This window comes from Gavia stellata, chromosome 21 (genome assembly GCF_030936135.1).
Source record: "Gavia stellata isolate bGavSte3 chromosome 21, bGavSte3.hap2, whole genome shotgun sequence".
In the NCBI taxonomy this organism is placed as follows: Eukaryota; Metazoa; Chordata; class Aves; order Gaviiformes; family Gaviidae; genus Gavia; species Gavia stellata.
Window position 1 is genome coordinate 12,591,491 of NC_082614.1, and position 18,990 is coordinate 12,610,480.

The 18,990-nt window shown below is 58.1% G+C and overlaps 1 protein-coding gene across 1 annotated transcript in view; it reads left to right on the plus strand.

The window, feature by feature from the left end:
* The window catches only part of NCOR2 (nuclear receptor corepressor 2), a 180,810-nt gene that overhangs the window by 126,988 nt on the left and 34,832 nt on the right, over nucleotides 1–18,990 (plus strand). The window contains exons 17-20 of the mRNA XM_059827785.1: nucleotides 3,667–3,809; nucleotides 9,334–9,481; nucleotides 12,181–12,736; nucleotides 18,026–18,146. Coding sequence (XP_059683768.1) covers nucleotides 3,667–3,809; nucleotides 9,334–9,481; nucleotides 12,181–12,736; nucleotides 18,026–18,146 — 968 coding nt within the window. The remainder of the gene's footprint in view (nucleotides 1–3,666; nucleotides 3,810–9,333; nucleotides 9,482–12,180; nucleotides 12,737–18,025; nucleotides 18,147–18,990) is intronic.

Here is an 18,990-nt window from a genome sequence, read left to right on the forward strand (position 1 = left end):
GTCTAGAGGTCACATTCAGATGCAACGAGCCCCGGGTCAGCCAGAGGAACAGATTAGAGCTTGCTCGCTGCTCCGCCACATACCGACGGCACCGGCTCCCTGTCCCTGGGCTGGCAGGAGCGGAGCTGCAGCGCACGGTTAGCTGCTCCTTCCCCTTCGCCTTTCTCCTGCCCTTTTTTTTTTTTAATTATTATTATTTCTTGGCAACGTCGGGCATCTCCTGAAACTGCACAGCCTCCCTCTAGCCCTGAGCTGCTGAGCGAGGAGGTGAGGTAGGGGAGAAAATACTGAAGGCGCTTCCATCCACCTTAACAACCGCGGCTGCAGCCGGCTGGAAACCTCCGGCGAGCGAGCGAGCGGGAGGAGTGCGGAGGACGCAGTTCGCTCGCCGGCCCCGCCGGAGTGAAGAGCGCTGGGGCCGGAGCATGTGTTCCCACCAACTTCTGGCATCGGGGTCAGGAGTCTCCTGCCTGTGACCTGGTTTCCAGCCTCGGCGCCCGCTCGCTCACCGCTCTCTGCCGCCCATGGCTCTGAAATCGTCTCGCCCCCAGGATTTAAGGAACCAGCTTTGCTTTCTTCTCCGTCTCCGGCTGCTGCGAGGGAGCGAAAGCAAAATGCGTGGGGAGGGTGTGAGCGGAGCACTTGCAGCGCTTCGCAGCGGGCTGCCGTGCCCGGGGGGGCTTTGAAGAAGTGCCCTGACGCCCGCATCCTTCCCAGCTCGCCAGCTGCACGCTCCGGGCACATTCCCTGCCTGTCGGAGTCGGACCCAGAGCACGTAAGTCCGGCGGTGGGGTCCAAAGGATGGGGTTAACCTCAGGGTTGCGTGTAGCTTCGTGCCTGCGGGCAGACCCTGCGTCCCGAGCCCCCGCCCCATGCAAACAAGCGCAGCCTTCGTTAAGATCTGATAACTCAGTTAGTCATAGTTTCAGTTACGCTGCAGAACGAAGGGCCACGCGGTGCCGAGGCGGGCTGGCGTGCCGGGGAGCGTGGGGCGGAGGCTAGTGGGGCGCAGGGGCTGGGGGCTGCTGTGCTGGTGGAGCTCATCGAGCCGGGGTGCCCGGCGAGCCGAGGGCTTACCGGCACCTCCCGGGGTGTCTCGGCTGGTCCCTCCCCGAGCGTGCAGATAATGACAGTGTGGGGAAGCAGGTGTGCTGTTTTGCTCTGGTTTTAATGTAAAGAGCAGAGCGGCTGGGCTCCCTGCCGGGTCTCGCAGGCAGGGGCTGCAGGCAGCTTCCTCCTTGGGAGCCCGGCATGGACGTGGCCACCTGCCCGGCCAGCTGCAAGCTCCTCCGGCAGCGTCCCCCAGCCCTGCGGTGGGCACGGGCACAGCAAGCCTGGCAGGGGAAAGGGCAGCCGGGAGCTGGCATTGCCCGCGGCTGGCAAAGGTCACGCCGCTTGCACTGGCAGCCATCACCACCCCGGCCCCGGGCTCCGCCGTGCTGGCTCCCGCTTCCCTCCGCCAGACAGCATGACATCTCGCCCACCGAAGCACCAGGGCTTTGCCTGGGGCACAGCAAACGGTTCTGGCCCCGGCTGTCACACTTGGTGCGGGGCCACCGGCGTGGTGATGAGCAAAGGGGGCCGAGCTGGTTGTTTGCTTTGGACGGCAGCAATGGGTTGTGACACCGGGGATGGGTTGTGACCCAGGGGACTGTCCTGTTTTCCCTTGCAACCTTCAGCGACTGGGGGAGGACTCCCACCCTGGCTCGTTATCTCTCGCAGTTGGTGGCCGGACGTCCTTTTTTTTTTATTTATTATTATTTTTAAGAAGTCCCAGCCTGCCAGCGGGGTGACGGAGGTCGTGGGTTCGGCTGGAGCGAGGCTGGGAGTTGCAGAGTTAAAGCTCAAACTTGTTTCTTGGCTTGCCATGGCCTTTTGTGGTGCTCAGCGCTGTGTGATGCCTGCCTCTTACATGCAATTTGATAAGCCCTGGTGCTGGGACAGGGCAGGATACAGACACCAGCTGGATGTTAACTCCTGCTGTGCCAGGTACTGCTAGTCTTCTCCAGGACCTGGGAAGCAGGGAGGGGGGTTCGTATCTCCTGGGATGCGTGGTGCCTTCTATTCTGTGCAGATGTACCCGTGGCCTGCATGCCATGCCCTCCCCTTGCACGGGCACAGGGATCCTGGCCAGAGGTGCGTCCGTCGAGCCCTGATTGCTTGTGGCTGCGCTGAGATCAGTCCATCCCAGGGGGGGTTTGTTGTTGGGCTGAAGCAGAGGTTGGGCTGGCACTTAGGTGGGCCAGGCTGGAGCTCAGAGGTGACACGTGGTAACAGCATGGCTGAAGGCTGGCATCAGGGCTGGGCACAGCTGCCGTGGCTCCCAGGCACAAGCAGAGAGCTGTAATGTGGGACTCACTGATGTCCCAAGCCCCACAGCTTCCAAGCAGCCAGGGAGGGTTCTGGGGACAGAGGACGGAGAAGCCCAGACAGTGCCTCTTCCCAGACTCTGTGGTTGGTGGCTTCTGGGCAGAAAAACCCCTAACAAAAGAGGAAGATGCTCTTAGCAGGTTCATTCCCTGCTGGTTTTCATCTTGAAGTCACCTTTGTGGCAGTACTGTGCCCCTGGGCTCAGTCTCTCCACCCTGCACCCTACACAAGGTGCAGGGGAGGACCTGGGGAGCTGTTGGCTTGATGGTGGCATCACGTGGGCAGCCACGAGCCAGCTGGACCGGCACGACCCAGCTCAGCTGGCAGCATCCCACAGCCTGGTGGCAGCTCCGGCCCCACCAGGCACCACGGGAAGGACCAGGCACACAGCGGGAAGGCTTGCAGGCAGTGAGGCTTTATTTCCCGGAAAGCCTGGATGGTTCTCCCCTCGGTCACCTCCACGAGCCTGGGATGGACGGATCAGGGTGTCGCTGCACCGCTGGGCTGCGGTTGTGACTCCCACCTCCAGCTGCGGGACCAGGCGTGCCCAGACACCCCTGCAGAGATCACAAGGATGCGGGGTGCTGACTCGCTCCTTCCTCCTCCTCCACCCTGCTGGGTTGCCCCAGCTCTGGCAGGAGCCCTGTGCTTGGGTGGCACCGTCTGGCCAGGATTGCCAGCCCTTGGCATGATGCCTGACCTGGGAAGCTGCTGTTGCTCTTGAGCCTGCGATCAGCACTAATCCACTGGCACGCCTCTTCCCAGCCCGGGACATCACCTGGGCTTCGCTGCCACTTCCCTGCCTGGGCTGGTCCTCCCCATCCATAACAGGACGCTGTGCTCCAACCCCCTGAACTGCCTTGTCACCCTGGTTGAAGTCATCACTGGGGCACAGGAGGGTGGGAAGAGCCTTTGCTTTGTGACAGGGACTGAGACCTGCTGCCCCACGTTCTCCTGGGCATGGCAACACCTCCTGCAACTGTCCCAATGCCCCAAAGAGAAGGGAGCACCGCTCACCCTCCTGACTGCCCGGTGGCTGGCTGAGACGTGGCTGTGGGGCGTGTTTTGTTCTGGAGGCGGTCAGCACAGTGCCTTTTTTCCCCTTGGAAAGAAAAACAGGCTTTCGTAGGTCATCCCCTGGCCTAGGAAGCCTTGCAGACGGGTGCTAGTGACCATATTGTTCCTGTGGAGTTTGGCTTGCACGACGGATGTTTCCCATCCTGCATAGATAATGCTGCCCTTGTGCGAGTGTATCTGGTGTTAAACCCTTCTCCTTTTTCCCTCCTGTGACCACAGGTCTCCTTGAGCATGGGCGGAACTGGTCGGCCATTGCCAGGATGGTGGGCTCCAAGACCGTGTCGCAGTGCAAAAACTTCTACTTCAACTACAAGAAGAGGCAGAACCTGGACGAGATCCTACAGCAGCACAAACTGAAAATGGTGAGAGCCCCGACTCAGCCCGCACCCATAGATACTTCCCAGCAAGTGCTTGTGTGCTTCCCACAGCCAAGGGGGGGTCTTCATCATCTTGGAGTGAAAGCTCTGGGGACTGGGGAGCGGGAAGCGGTGCAGGGAAGGGTTGTCCGCGTGTCTGGCCCCGGGAGGTCTGGAAGAGGGGGAGCTGCTGGTGGGAGATGCCTGGGAGTCTGGAGCATGGCTTGTATGCGGGGAGATAAGAAGGAGCAGAAGGAGGAGCGGGGTTGTGGTGTGTTGGCCAGGACGAGGGCTCAGTCCTGGCTGCGCAAATCCTTCGATGCCGGCGAGGTTGGGCTGCTCCATCCCGGGGAATGGAGAGCCCCACGGGGCACCGCAGCTCTGTGCCTTGTAGGTACCACAGTTACCTGGTAAACTGTCAGTTTGCCCCAAAGAAATACAGGTGTTTAGGACAACCTGAGGAAAGACTGGTCCCAACACAGATGTCAGTTGTCTTTGGGGCTGCGAGCAGATGCACACATCTCTCCGAGCCTCAGTTTCCCCACCAGAAGGGGCTAATGCCGCTCCTTTTCTGACACGCGGTGCAGGGCGTGAATGAAGTGGGGCTTGTTAGGCCTTCTGGAGATAGGATGGACTGCTAAGAGCCACTAAGGACTATAATTATTTCATTTGTAGACTATCCTGGGGTTCCCAGTTTCTAGCTAATAGAATTCACATGGCTAAACCCCCAAGGGGTGCTTTGAAAATGCAAAGGACAATGTTCAATGCAGGAATCTCTCCAAGCAAGCTATTACAGCAAGAGTAAAAAGAAAGGCAGGAAAACATTCAATGACTCACCCAGGAATTTAATATCCTAGTCAGTCTATAGGAATGAGAGAAAGAGAAGACATCGGCGTTTCTTTTTTATTAATTCTCTATGCACAGAGACACTCCTGTGTTCCCATGTTTCACCAAATTGTTTTTAGAAACAAAGCAAACAAACTATATAAAAGACCCCAAAAACAATATAAAGACTGGAATGAAATGTGCATCAAGCCCTCTGAACATAAAATGTTACATTATAAAGATATCATTGTTCATTACTGGGGAGAATCTGAAATAAGATCATACAGTTTAGCTGGCAGTGGAGCCAGTGTGTATTAATTTACTCTGCTTCCTAATGTTTCAGAAATTATATCACGGAAGTGTTTTTCTGCAGAACCACATTTTTCCCTGCATCCGTCCCTCCAAGGCAGCCGCTAGACTTCTCCAGTCTAATTGCTCACTCTCACTTGCAGTTTCTATCAGCATCATCATTTTATTTTTTGAGCATTGGAGGCTATGGGATTCGGTTGTGGAGAAGAACAATGAACGTTCAGCTGTTATTTATTGTGCTCTATTGTTTTGTGGCAACAGCAGATGCCAGAAAGCTGAATAAAATAAAAGAACAACTGAGATTAAATTGCCATAGACCTTCCTTCCTGACTCCTAAATATATTCACGAGCAAATGGAGCCTCCTAATCTCATCCTATACCCAGTAGTCAGCCGTGACCTCTGCGGAGGAAGCACGTGGCGAGGCAGCGTGGCATCGCCTAGTTTTGCGATGACATCCCCAGATTATTCCTTGACCCCGCCAACAGCTATTGCTGATCATGTGCGGGGAAACACGGTGGCTCTGCTTTTCTTCCTCTTGCTTAACGAGAGTAAACTTAATTAGCGAATCTTACTCATTTCCCAAACGGGGCTCATTAATATTGTAGCCTCCGCTTCCAGGTAGGTGGGACACCAGGTTTCAGCAGCGTGCAGGCGATTCGGAGGAGCTGCAGGGATGGACAGGCAGCAGTGACCGGTGTGGGATGCAAAGCAGAGCCTGGCAAGGTCCCTCTGTCCCCAAAACGTGGCAGAGTGCAGTGCGGAGAAGGATGTCCCCGTTCCCCATGGTGGGACAGTGCTGGGTGGGATGGAGCCGGGCGTTTTGGCAGCCCCTTGTGTGCTGAACCCTGGCTGGCCAGAGCCCAAGGAGCTCTGGGGACGGGGGGACCCTCCCTCTGAGCATTCAGAGTATGAGGCAGGAGAAGGGTCTGGGTTGCAGTGGGTGAAGGTGTCTGGCACAGTGACGCTCCTTTTCCGCCTCTCCAGAGCCTGCGTGGTCCATACGCTTCCACATGCCGTGTTTGAGGTTTTAATTTTAAGACCCGTCCTTTTTCTGGAGAGATTCTCCCCCGGGGAAAGAGCACAGAGAGACCGGGGAGCTGCGCATGGGCTGTGTCAGCACGCAGAGCCCCATTTCCCTTCTCCCCCAGCTGCTCAGCGCTCACGAGACCCTTCTCCAGCCCGTTCGAGGAGGGGAATCCCACTGCGGTCCTGGCTCAACGGGGCTGGATGCCGCAGATCCTCACCCTTCTCCCTCTGCAAGCACCCCCGGGGATCGGGGTGTCCCTGCCAGCCGGCTGCACCGTGGGGCCGGCGGCCTCTTACTGCTGGGGCAGGGTCAGGCCACCTTGAGGCTTCGCTTTATCTGCCCCGCTGTGTGTTTTGGCTTGGTTTCGCTGCCAAGCGGCTCGGATGGGTCCCAGGCATCAGCGTCACTTAGCCTTGACCTTCTGCGCACTGCGCTCTCTAATCTCAGCGTTTAAGGAAAGCAGGGCATTGGGATACAGGGTGTCCTCAGAGCTGCTCTTTTTGTTAGCGGTTAGAGATTAGGTGCTGTCTTCACCCAGACCTCGTTGCGGTGCGATTGTCACTTCGGTCTAGTGACTGCTGGGGCTTGTTTTGGCTTGTGCAGTGAAGATAGGCAAGTTATCTCCTGGGCTGGTGCTGGTCCTGCTTGGAGGACCGATCTTTTGGCCCCCTCCGAGCTACATCTCTTTAATTCCTTGCTTTTTGGGGTGCTGTCGGCTTCGCGCAGCAAAGCTGCTTCAGGAGGACAGCCTGGTGGCCTCTTCTTCTGGAGGGTGAACAAGTCTTACCTTGCCTTGGTGCAGAGCCTTGGTCTCAGGGTGGTGAACTGAGACCCTCCTCACCATGGTGGGCAGAGAGGTCCTGCCTGTGGGATCATCCCTCTGTCCCTTCCCATCGCTGCTGGCTGCTCCCGCAGCAGAGCATGGGAGTCACTCTGGGGTTAGACCTAGTCCTGGTGCGGTCTCAAATACACGTCGTTACATCACACCACTCTGGGACTGCCTGCTCCTGCTCCTAGGACAGGCTGATGCTGATGTGAGGTGCCCATCTTGGTAGCGGGGTTTGGAAGCTGTGCTGGCTGCTGCTGCCACGTCAGGTGGTGAGTGCAAGGAGAGGCCAAATTTGTCGGGACGGCTGCTCTGCCTGCGAGGCAGAAGGCCAGAGAGATGTTGCGCCCGAGGGCTGGTGGCATCTCCATCTCCTTCTCCGGGACAGATGGTACAGGTGAACCTGAGTGCTGGGAGGCAGCACCCGGGATGGCAGGAGGGGAGGTGGGAGAAGAGCTGCCCAGGCTGGGGGTCAGCATGATGGGGCTGGCTGGGGACCAGGTGCCCGGGAGGACAGCGTGGAGGAGCAGGCGTGGAGTGACACCTCGTGCAGGGTTCGGTGTCCTCGCTGTGCACAGCGTGTCTCCTCAGTGGTCTTGGCGAGGCAGACTGTTCAAGTGGCACCAAGTCCTGAATGTTCCTGCAAAAATACCTGGTGGCAGGTAGAGAGCAGAGACCCCATGGGCTGGGATAGCACAAAGTGAGCATCACAGTGCCCATAGCAAATGGTCCTGGCACCTTCTCCTGGCCTCGCTGGTAATCGCTCGGATTAAGAGGATGTTGTAACGATGGGAGACACCTGATCCCAGGCATGGCTCACAGAGACTCTTCCATGTCCGCCGCAGTCGTGGTTAGGATCCCATGTCAGACGTGGTGACCCTGTGGCTGCCTACAGAGGCAGAGCAGAAAGGTACCCCTTTCCTGGGCAGGGTGCCGGGAGCAAGACTGGAAGAGGGAGCCAGAGCTGTTGGCGTTACAAGAGGCGAAGTGATGGCCTGAACGTATTGCTAGACGTAGCCACGATCCACTGGCTAGATTTCACATCATCTTCCCTAAATACCAGCCGTGGGGTCTACCGGGAGAGGGACCCATGGTGCCCCCGGGGCAGCTCGCTGCTCCACTCTGCCGGCAGCTGCCCCTGGGCTCTGGCCAAGTAGGGTGGTGAGGCAGAGGCTGCTTCCCGGCTAATTCCCCAGTGAGGAGCCTGCTCCTGCCCGCGGCTGAGTCACGGACCCGTGAGTAAGAGGCAGAGAAGTCTTTGCCATAGTAACATCGGCGCTTTGTTACCGCATTAGCGTGATGGGGAACTGCTGCTTCAGACAGAAACATGCGGTTGCTGAATCGCTGCCGTGGCAGAGGCGCGAATGCTGGCAGTGCCGGGGCATCGCCGCTGCCGCCGAGACGGGGCGAGGGCACCGTGGAGCCCTCCCTTCCTCCCGCCGCCTCTCTGCGCCTTCACAGAGCCCTTTCTCAAGTGCCTTTTTTCCCTCTCTCCTGCCCAGTTTGATAAAAATAGATTTTGAGCAAGCAGCGTTTCCAAGCAAAAAGCAGTTGTATTTGTTTGTTTTATCTGGAAGTTTTTTAAAGGATTGAAAAGTTGGCGGGGGGGAAGGGGGAACCAGCTCTTCCCAGCACAGAGATTCAGCAGCAAAGTTAACGTTTCCACCACGGCTTTATCTTTTCATCCATGTAAATAAACGTCCTACACACGTCATTCATGTGGGGTTTGCAGGGAGAGCCGGAGATGATGGGCCTGTTCCTACTGGTAATATTTACTCAAGCAACAAGAGCAGGAAACAATAGCAAAGCTGAGACTTTTCCTTAAGGGCGGTGGGAGGGAGCAGCTGTCCCTGCCCTCGCGTCTGCAGCACGTGCCCCGGTGAGTGGGGATGGGGCTGTCTCGGGGCAGGACGGGGCCCCAGGCAGCTCACCTTTGGGATGCCGTGCTGCACGGAGCGGCCCCACCACCCACCGGCGACAGCCTCCCTGACACGGGAGTCAAAGTCCTTTGGCAGCACCTGCCGTAGGGGACACGAAAGCTGGTGCGCGAAAATGTTGGCTGGGCCATATCTGGGGCGTCAGCTTCGTTATCTGCAGATGAGCGTCAAGCCACAGCCGCACATGTTTGTGTAGCTGGAGGTAGTGCCTGGAAATGCACAGGACGAACATGTCGCAGATGCGTAATGAGCGGACGTGGGACCACTGGGCTCTTGCCAGCCCTGCACTGGTGACTTCTGTATGCATGTCCCTTGTCCATGCGTCCGTACCATCCCTCCCTCGGAGGCTCGCTGTCACCTGGGGCTGGAGCTCTGCGTGGAGCCGGGCTGGCCACTGCATGGCAGTCAAAGTTTTTTGGCCAGGTGAGACCATGCTGCCGGGCTTTCAGCAGGCGAGTCTGGTCCCGAGGACTGATTTTCAGAGGGTTTACCTAGGGGGACCGTGATGGTGTTAGCATCCCTCTTGGCCCTTCAGGCAGGACCGGTGCTGTCTGCTCCCCATCCCTCTGGTCTTTCCTTCTCACCATCCTCTGCCTCTTCCCCAGGAGAAAGAAAGGAACGCCAAGAGGAAGAAGAAAAAAGGCACCGCTGTTCAAAACGAAGAAGCCGCTTTCCCTCCTGCGGCTGAGGACGAGGAGATGGAGGTGTCGGGGACAAGCGGCAACGAGGAGGAGATGGCCGAGGAGGCGGAAGGTGAGGCGGGTGGGGGCTGCGGCAGGGGGAACGTGCTCAGCTCTCCCAGCTTTGCTGCTCGGCTGCGGCAGAGGCTCCGTGAACGGCATCCCCGGGACTGCAAATGTCAGCGCTGGCAGGGGGTCACGTTTGTCACCCCAAAGCCAATCCGAGGTGACGGCATCCCGCAGCACGAGACATTCATGGCATTTTGGATGCCTCTGGATTTCATGCTTGCAAGGAGTGCCCTGGATCACTGCCCTCCTCCTGTGTCTGTCTGGAGGATGTTTATTTTGGGAAGGTCATGCAATGCGGGAGCTGTGTTACCGGCTGGCCTCCACCGTGTCTGCCGGGTGCCCGCAGGGGTCCCGGGGGGCACAGGGGGGCTGTAAGCAGCCTCCATGGCCCAGGGGCTCCTCGGCCCCCGCATCGAGGCTGCGCATAAAGGGCTTACCCAGATCTTGGGGTGGTCCCAGCAGCTTCTCCTCGCTCTGGAGGAGAGCAAGCCCTTCGGTTTCCAGTTTCCATCAGCACACACTCACCAGAGCACCCCCCCACCGGGGCCTGGCATGCTTATGTGCTCTTGTAAACCACATTTCATGGTGTTTTCACCCGAAGGGGGGGCCCTGCGTGCTCAGCAGGGTCAGATAGCTGCCACCGTGGGCTCTGGAGGAGCTTAGCATGGGCTCAAGGAGGGATGACCTGCTAAGGTCTGCGTGTGCCCATCCCCGTCCCGTCAGGGCACTGCTGCCGCTGCTGCCCCGGGCAGTGGAGCCCGCACTGCCAGTGAGGCAGGAGAAGCCGTGGTCTCCCACCGGCGAGGCTGGTGTACCTTGGTGGGTCTTTTCCTCCTCCTTTCCCTTTTAAGGCAGCATTTTCCTCCCTCCCAGCCATACCAAAGAAAGGAAACAACTTGAAAGTGACAATTTTCAGCTATTTATCGCTTAGAAAGCGCAGCAGCGAGTTTGGAGAAAATGTGCATAATTTTCCAACAATAGCCCCATTTGACTTTTGTCAAAGTAATTTAATAACTTAACCAGCACTGCTGGCACCATGCTGGTTCCTGGCCTGAGCACCCAGGCTAATGGGACTCAAAATGGGAAATCTTTTCAAATCATCGTTGCGAGTGACTCATTACGAGGCAGATTCCAGGTAAATCTTTGTGCGAGGTGATACGTGACTCAGAAACACAAAGTAAAAGGTAGTTATTGCTCTTTGTAAGAGTGCCTGAGAGGAAACAATGTATTTTTGAGATTAGAGACGGATCTCTTGACATGCTCCTGAGCCTTACGCTCCAAGCCTCGTCTCTTGTTCTGCTGCTGGAGTGGGCTATGGAGCTGAAGAAAGGCGTAAGCCAGGGGCATGAAATGTCATGGGTGCAGAAGTGCCATGGAGCTGTTATACATGAGATGGCCACTGGCTCCGGGGTGACATTTGGGGATGCTCAGGTGATAGCTGGGGTCAGGGGGCCACGTGGCCGGCCAGGGAAGGCGGGGAGGACTTGGCATGGGGGTTATGGTGTAGACCACGGATTCAGCATCTGGAGGGAGTGCGCTGGAGCCTGGAGCTTGGTTGAGCCTGCGATGAGCCACCGTTGGATGTCTCGGTGTGGCATTCAGAGTAGCATCGAGTGGCAGCTGGGGACAGTTTGGCCAAACACTCTGTAAAACTCGTCCCTGGGTGGGGGACGGGACACCTCGTTGCTGGATTGCAAGTGAGTACAGGTTGGAGAAGGCTGAGGTTCCTGCTGAGCATGGCACATTTTCCTGCCGAGGAAGGATGGATGTGCTCAGACGTACGGCTCTTGGGACACAGTCCCCCTGTGTCACTTATCTTGCTGGCGTTTGAAAGCTGGCTGTGCTGCTGTGGAGAAAGACAAGTAAAGGAATGTGCGGGAGGAAGCCTTCTGGCACGAGCCTGAGAGCCGTGCCTGGCGGGGATGTGCTGAGATGGTACCGTGGAAGTCTCCTGGTGCTCCTGGCCCTGGATGTGTTTGTCCGGCGAAGGCTTGGAGGGAACGATCCTCTCCCCAGCTGTAGAAACAATCTCTCGGCAGCACCTTCAGCTGCAGCGGTGCATGGAAGCTTGTGCATCCAGCTCACTTCAAGCTGTTGGTGGCAGATTTGAGAATGATCCTTTCCATGTAATAATTAACCTGTCCTGCAGCACTGCCAGCGCTTTGCTTTCGCCGACCCTGGCCTCCTTCCTTTTGCCACCGGCGGCTTAAATAACAACAAATAGGTATGGTGTTTCGGGATAGTCCCCAGCTGCCCCGGGGGTGGCAGACCCAGGGACACGGACGACGTAAGTCAGCGAGCAGGGTGCCAGCGAGGTGCCTGGCCCCGGGGGAGCAGAGCTGATCCACAGCCATGGGTGAGAGCGCGAGGAGGGAACAGGTCCTGTCCCGCAGATCCAGCCAGCAGCCAGGGTTTTCCCTTAAAACCCAGTCGCTTGGTCTCCAGGCTTTTGGGCATGTGCTTTTGTGTTTGGGTGGGGGTTAACAACATTCGTCATGCTGGGCAAGCAAAGAGGCCTCCAGAGCATCCCTTTGCTTAGTAGGCTCTGGATCCGGGGATCCCGGCACAGCTTTCCCAGCCCCGGGATTGTCTCCCTCTCAGAGGAACGAGGGCGTTCTCCTCCCATGGGAGGGGGTGGAGGCAGCGATATGGGAAGCGAGAATCTCAGGCTGATCCTTATTTTTATTTCTTCCCTTTTCTCAGCTGCAGTAAATAACAGCTCCGACACAGAGAGCATTCCCTCGCCGAGGCCCGAAGCCAAAGAAGGAGGCGAAAACGGGGCCAAGGCACCACCCGGGCCCGGAGGTGACTCCGGCGCAGAACCGGCAGTCAAGTTGGAAGAGGCTCCAACACCACCCGACGCTCCCCCCGCTCCCCCCGCCAACCCCGCTCCTGCCACCAGCCCTCCGCCGGCCGCAGCTCCCGAGCCACCCAGCAGTGAGGAGAAGGTGCAGGAGGACCTGGTGGTGGACGTGGTGAAAACGGAGGAGCCAGAGGAGAAGGTGAGCGAAGAGCCCTGCAAGAGCGAGGTGAAGAAGGAGGAGAGTGAAGACAGCCAGGAGAAGGACAAGGGGAATGACAAGAAAGCGGAAAGCGGCGTCAGCGGCGGAGGGGCAGCAGGGACGGAGGGGACGCCCAAGGCTGAGAAGAAGGAGAGCCATAAAGGCAGTAAAGGGCCCGGGGTGAATCCCGACAGTGACTCCAGCGCGACCTGCAGCGCCGACGAGATGGATGAGCAGGATGCTGTGGACAAGAGCAGGTAGGAGTGGGGAGAGAGGTGGGCAAGTGCATGGCCCAAGGGCTAGACGAGCATCTCCGTTGCATGCCGCAGTGCCCACGTGCGCTTTCACGAGTTCCTTCTTGGGAATATCACTGCTCAGGTGCTCCCCCAGGCGAAGAGACGTGCCCGACTGTGTCCCCATGTGGCTGTGACCCTTTGGCCATCGCTTGCAGAGGGGCCATGACACAACGGGCAGTGCGATGTCCCAACGTACAGGTGCTACTGGGCAATGGCCGCAGGCAGGTGTTGGGTGCAGGGCCACTGCGTCTGCTGGCTGCAGCCCATCTGGGTGATGCAATGGAGCGGGACATGCCCTTGGGGACAGCAGAGTTGTGCAGAGGGGCAGGCTGGTTTGCCTGCATCCAGGGTTGGGAGCGGTTTCTGTCCAAGTCGGCACCAGCAGGAGAGAAGTCACGTCAGGGACGTGTTCCCAGTGCAGAGAGGGGGCGAGCTGCTCCCTCAGCGGAGGTGCTGCTTGGATCTGTCGGGGTGAATTATCCATCCTGACCGTAAAGGGAGGAGAATGGTCCGAGGGTGCCTCTGACCCTTCCTAGGTGGCTCTTGGGACAGGGAGAGGAAACACCCGGCTTTTCGGAGGAGAAACATCCTGCTCCCCTGCCAGCTCTTCCCACAGAGCCCTCCCTACCCAAGAGCCTCACAAATGGGACAAGGTTTCCTAGTTTTTAAAGAATATGTATGAATACGTGCGTCTTTGTAGCGCTGGTTTCTGTAAGGGCTCCTGCTTCCCTCCAAGCTGGCTCCTGGGTCAGGAGGGACCTCTGAGTCCACCCTGCCATCACATGTAGGGATGGCAGTCCCTCCCTGCTCCGCGCCTTGGAGCTGGGCTCAGGTGAGAGGCTGGCGTCCCACATCCAGCATCCTGCATCCAGTGTCCTGCATCCCACATCCCACATGCCTCCCATGGGCTTGCAGGGGGCAGTTTGGCAGCAAGATGGGTGCTGCCAGGCCAGGCGGGCTGTATGCAGCGCTGTGGACAGGACTATTTAAAAAACCAACCGAGCAGAGCAGCGGGACGAGGCAGTAGGGAGCCGTCATGCATCTCCACCACCCCTAACGGCCTCCGTGCTTTCCCTGTGATGGATGCAGGAGCCAGTGGGTGAGTGCTGTTTGTGCAGGAGCATTCTCCGTGCTGCCCTGCTGCCCCGGTGGAGCAGCCCCTCTCGCTGCCAAGCAGCTGGAAGCAGCGCTGACGATGCTGAGGGGTGGTGCGGATGCTGCTGGCCCTGGCCCCGTGGCAGGGCTGAGGCCCCTTGGCTGCCGTGCTCCGCTCCAGTGGTGGACAGAGTCCAGCACCACCCCTCCCCACCCTCTCCTCCTTCCCAGATGGGAGAAAACCTCCCAGCAAGGGAGAGTGAGGCCAGCGGGGCTGCACTCCTCAAGTTTAACATTATCCCAACTGAAAACAGGACAGCAGCGGCTTGTACTGACTTCCCAGCAGCAAAGGAGCAAGTCGTCTTGGGAACGACTTTTTCATGCCTGGCTCCGCGCTGAGTCAGCGCCTATCTCGCTTGTCAAACAGTTACCAGCTTCCAGGAATATTAAACATTAAACAGGCATCCCACAGCTCCTGGGCCACTCCTCTTATCCGGTGCGGCGGCGAAGTGCGGGTGATAGCAGAGCCTGCTGGCATAGGAAAGTAGCAGCCGACACCGACGCCTGGCACTGCCCAGCCCAGGAGCCCTGGGAGCACCCGTGGGGTTAGTCCGCAGCCAGCTCGGAGGTTTCGGCACCGTCGTGCTCCCAGCGGGGACTCTGTACCCTTCCCTGGTGTATCTTTGCTCCCTTGCATTTCCCACCGGCCGAGGGCTGCTCGCTCGCAGGCGGTTACCGCAGCCCCGCTGCTGCAGCGTGACTTGCGATGAGCAGGACGAGGCAGCCGAGATGCCGCGTGAGCCGCCCCGTCACCGCATCAGCCGATGCTTGCCCGCCCACCCAGCGCCGGCAGGGCGTGGGTGCTCTTCCCTGCGCTTGTAAAAGCACCGAGCTGTCCGCAGCATCTCCCAGAAGGGGACGGAGGGTGGCTGGGGTGTCCCCGCAGCGAGAGGAAAGGGGTGCGGGGTTGGTGTGAGACGTAGGGGCAGCCTTTCTCGGGTCCTCCTGTGGTTCGCACTAGCAAAGACAAGTCCAGGATAAGGAGTTGCAGCCGTAACTTGTCAAAGCTGAAGAAGGCAGCTAATTGTCTGTGGTTCCACACCGCGTGTGCTGCGAGGGGACTGCTGCTAGAGCTGCCAGTACTGTGGTTCGGTGGGATATCACACCAGATGGGCACACGTGAGGGAGGCCATGCCCAGTCACCCGCTGCAGACCTGCAGCGCAGAGAGGAGACGCCTGCCCGTAAGCATTGCACTGAGCCACCCCTGCGCTGCGTGCCCCAGTCGCTGGCTCAGCCATAGGTGCGAGGGCTGTGCCAGGCCAGTGCCGTGTTGCTGCCATGGCCCTGGTTCGGTGGAGCCCATCAGGGAAATCTGGTAGCCGTTGCCTTAGCACAACCACTGCGTGTGCAAGGAATTGCGTTTGGGTGGGTCACGTATTAGCGTGTTGGCTCGTCTGGCAATGAAACTGGTCCCCATCTCTGTGGCAGAAGGAGTTTGGGGAATGCAGTGTCCTGGTCACCGCCTGGTCACCTTCATGCCTGGGAGAGGACGTTTCCACACTGCCGAGGTTTACCTGTCTGTGTATCAACCCCTTCCTGCTCAAATCCTTTTCCCATCCCTTCCAACGCCATCACCCATGTTTAGGGAGTGGTGGTTGGGTTTGGGAGGGCCTGGGTTGGCGGTGGGTGGATACGAGGTGCTGAGGGTTGTTCAGCCGGTGCCTTCCAGAGCAAAGCAGCCAGCCCTCTGTCAGGCACAAGATCTGCTGGGAGGGACGTAATAAATTACGCAATTTGCGTATTGATGAATTTAATGCTGACTCTGGCTTCCTAAGTGTCAGGATCCCGGAGGGCTTTAGGAAGCCTGAGGATCTTAAGTGTGCTTAAAGGGACCTTAAGGGTGCTTAAATACATCTCTGCAAGCGCCACGAGTGCACAGGGCAGCTGCTGGGGTGGCTGCTCTGCCGGGGCTGCCAGGGCTGGCGGGACCCCTCTTGCTGACCAAGCTTGCTGGTCTCTGGAAAATCAGGCTGTTTAGCTATGTGTCCCGCAAGAATTGCTGCCGAGGAGGAGAGAGAGTGCTGCTGAGCCCAACCGCAGCTGCTGAGATCTGTCCCATGCCACTAGCGGCGACAGTGACATGGAGCTGGGCCAGCACTGCTGGGTCGGTCACCTCCCGGTGAGCGCCAGGACCAGTCTCATCCCTGGGGCGACACGTTACTGGCCTGGCAGCGCCGGCGTGGGGGGCGAAGTGGCAGGAGAGGAGCTCATCGCAGGCACCGGGAGCCGAGGCGGTGTGGTGCTGGCAGCCAGCACTGGCTGCCCTGCCGCCTGGATGAGGCTTGCCCAGAAAAAAACTGACCTTTTTTAAAAAATAATTTAAAAAAGATTGGCTTATTTTGAGCAAAATCAGAGCCCAGAGTGCTGGGGGAGTGGGGCCAGGGCTGCAGAGCATGCGGCGAATATGGGGTCTCCCCAGCTTGGCAGCCCTAAAAGAGCAGTGCTGCAGCTCAGCATGGCATGAAGGTCTTGGGAGCGAGTGCCGGGTGCCCTTGTCCCCGACCACGTGTCTCAGCGGCCTTTGGGGTGTTGCACCCGGCCAGGAGCCCCATTCCTCCACAGCCTTGTGATTATTCAGAGAGCACCTTGTATTTGTTGCCCCTCGCCTGGTCTCCCCTGGGTGCCTAATCGGAGCACCCTGGTCCCAATTCGGAGGTCCCCTTCCCCTCTGGTGCTGGGCACTGTGCAGAGCGAGGGCTGGGGCGGTCCCAGCACCGTGATGAGTTTATTCCCCGCACATGGCCCCGCCACGCTTGTTTATTCATCCAAGGGTGAGCATGGGATGACCTTGAAATTTATAGGCTGAAGAGAGCAGTGAAATAACAGCTAAAATAAACAAATCAAGCTGTAAAGCTTGAAAACTATGAACTGGCTTCAACAAATTGGAGATGGGAAGGAGAGAAAGCGGAGATGGCCTGGAGAGACATGGTCCCCAGGGTCTCGGCACAGGCTCAGGAACGGGACACACCGAGGGTTTGACCCATGGGCTTCGCACGTCTCCGCCTCCATCTCCATCCCATTTCAGTGGCACCATGCAGATGCCCACCTCTTGCCGTTTGCACAGGGGCTCGGTGCGGCCCTCTGAGTGTCTTACCAGGCAACTCAGCCGAGGGGAAGAGCAAACGGAGAGGGCACAGGGCTGCACAGCTGCTGGGCCGAACACCAAATCCCATCCAAATCCAGCCTCTCGTCTTTCAAGTGATCCGAGCGCCCTGGCTGCGTGCACGTGGTTGCTTGCCCAAGCGTTAGCACCTTTGATAAAAGACAGTCCTTGAAGAGGAGCATGAGGCCAGTCCCAAGTGCCAGGCAAGCACCACGTGTGAGCTCCGGAGAGTGGCGTGATGCCCAAATGAAATCTGAACTGGTCGCCCTGCTCTGTAACTCCCAGCTCCGGCTCCGGGCTCCCGTTCTCCCTCGGGTTTATTCTGGACAACAGCAGCAGATTTGCTAGAAATAGTTTGCGTAGGGGATGAGGGAAAAAGGGCTCGAGAGCCTGTTGGGCTGGACATAATGGTCTCATTTGAGCATGGAGCCCCATGGGAGTTGTCCTCTGGAAAGCAGGATTTGAATCCCATCCTGCTCTCCGCCTCCCCTCAGCCTTGTCATCCCATGGCAAAGCTGCCCTAGTTGCTAGCTGGGCATTGCTTGGGCGGCTTGCGTTCCCCTCTGTGCCTGCCCTCGTAGACCAAAACGACCCGGGAACACCTGCAGCCCACCAAGGTCGAGGTTGAGACACCTCCCCAGCGGCTGCGGGTCCCCCGTGCTTTGGGCAGCGTGGCAGATTTTCCAGCTGAGCAATCTCCTGTCGGACAAGCATCCTCATAGTGGACGCTGAGATCTTTGGAGAGGTAGTTGCCATCTGAACAGGTTTGGGGACAGGTCAGCAGCTCACAAGGCTGGAAGCCCAAGTGCATGATGTGTTCAAGAGCCCGGATTCCCAGCAGTGAGCACTGGTCCAGCGTGCTCCTCTCTGATGAAGAGTATGTCCTCTAGGCTTGGCAGCATAAAACAGAAGGGTGCAGGACACGGGGGAGTGATGGGATGTGGAGCTTGTCCATGGCATTGCCCGGCTGACAGGCATGTTTTGTGTCCAGGTTGCTGTCCCCCCGGCCCAGCCTGCTCAACACCACCAGCGATGCCAGGCTGAACTCCTCGCCGCAGAAGCCACTGGACCTGAAGCAGCTGAAGCAGCGTGCTGCTGCCATCCCTCCCATCGTGAGTACCCCACCAGAGAGGGCCGGGACTGAGAGCACGGTGGCCACATGTGTCTCGCGTATGCTCTTCCATTGGGCTGTGTCCCCTGCGTGGCGTGCGTCAGGGTTGCCAGGATGTGCTCATCCCTGCGAACGGCCGAGCTCGTGGTCTGCTGAGAGCTGTGCCTGGGCGGTGCAAGCCCCCAAGCAGGCAAGGTGTTCTCTGTGCAGAGCGTGTTCCCAGCTGCTGGAGCAGCTCTGCCAGCAACGTTTGGATGTCCCTTGAGCTCTTTTATCAGAAAGTCGTGGGAGGTTTGGACAGAAAAAGCTTCTCATTGCCACATGACTGCTGCCTCCCGTTGCTTTAAAAAGCAAGTGTGCACCGTCCCAGCCCTGTGCTTCTTGTCATCTCATCCACTTGAAGGATACCACATAAGAAGCGTTTATGCTTTTCCTCATCTAGAAGCTCTGCTTGGTCCCCCTTTTTGGCTACCCAGTAACCCTGTACTGAAAGAACATGTATTCTTTGAGGCTGACGGCTCCTTCTGGTACAGTGGCTTGGGCTGTGACAAAAAGCACCCTGGTATCTCCAGGGTCAACAGCAGAGGAGCAGCATCGCAGGGTGGGCAGGGAGGAAATCCCTGCTTTTGGGTTTTGAGTACTCAGGGAGGACCCATTCCTGATGTTCTTCCAGTTTCCCATGTTACAGCTTAAGTTGTGGCTGCTGTAATGTAACTTCTGGCAAAAGCTACGAGCACTTAACTATAGATTAGAGGTTTTAAGAAGTCTGAGGCTCTCCTATAGTGTGACCAGCACAGAGCTGATACTCTTTGTTGTGGGCTTTTTTAATCTCTTGTGGCTGGTGG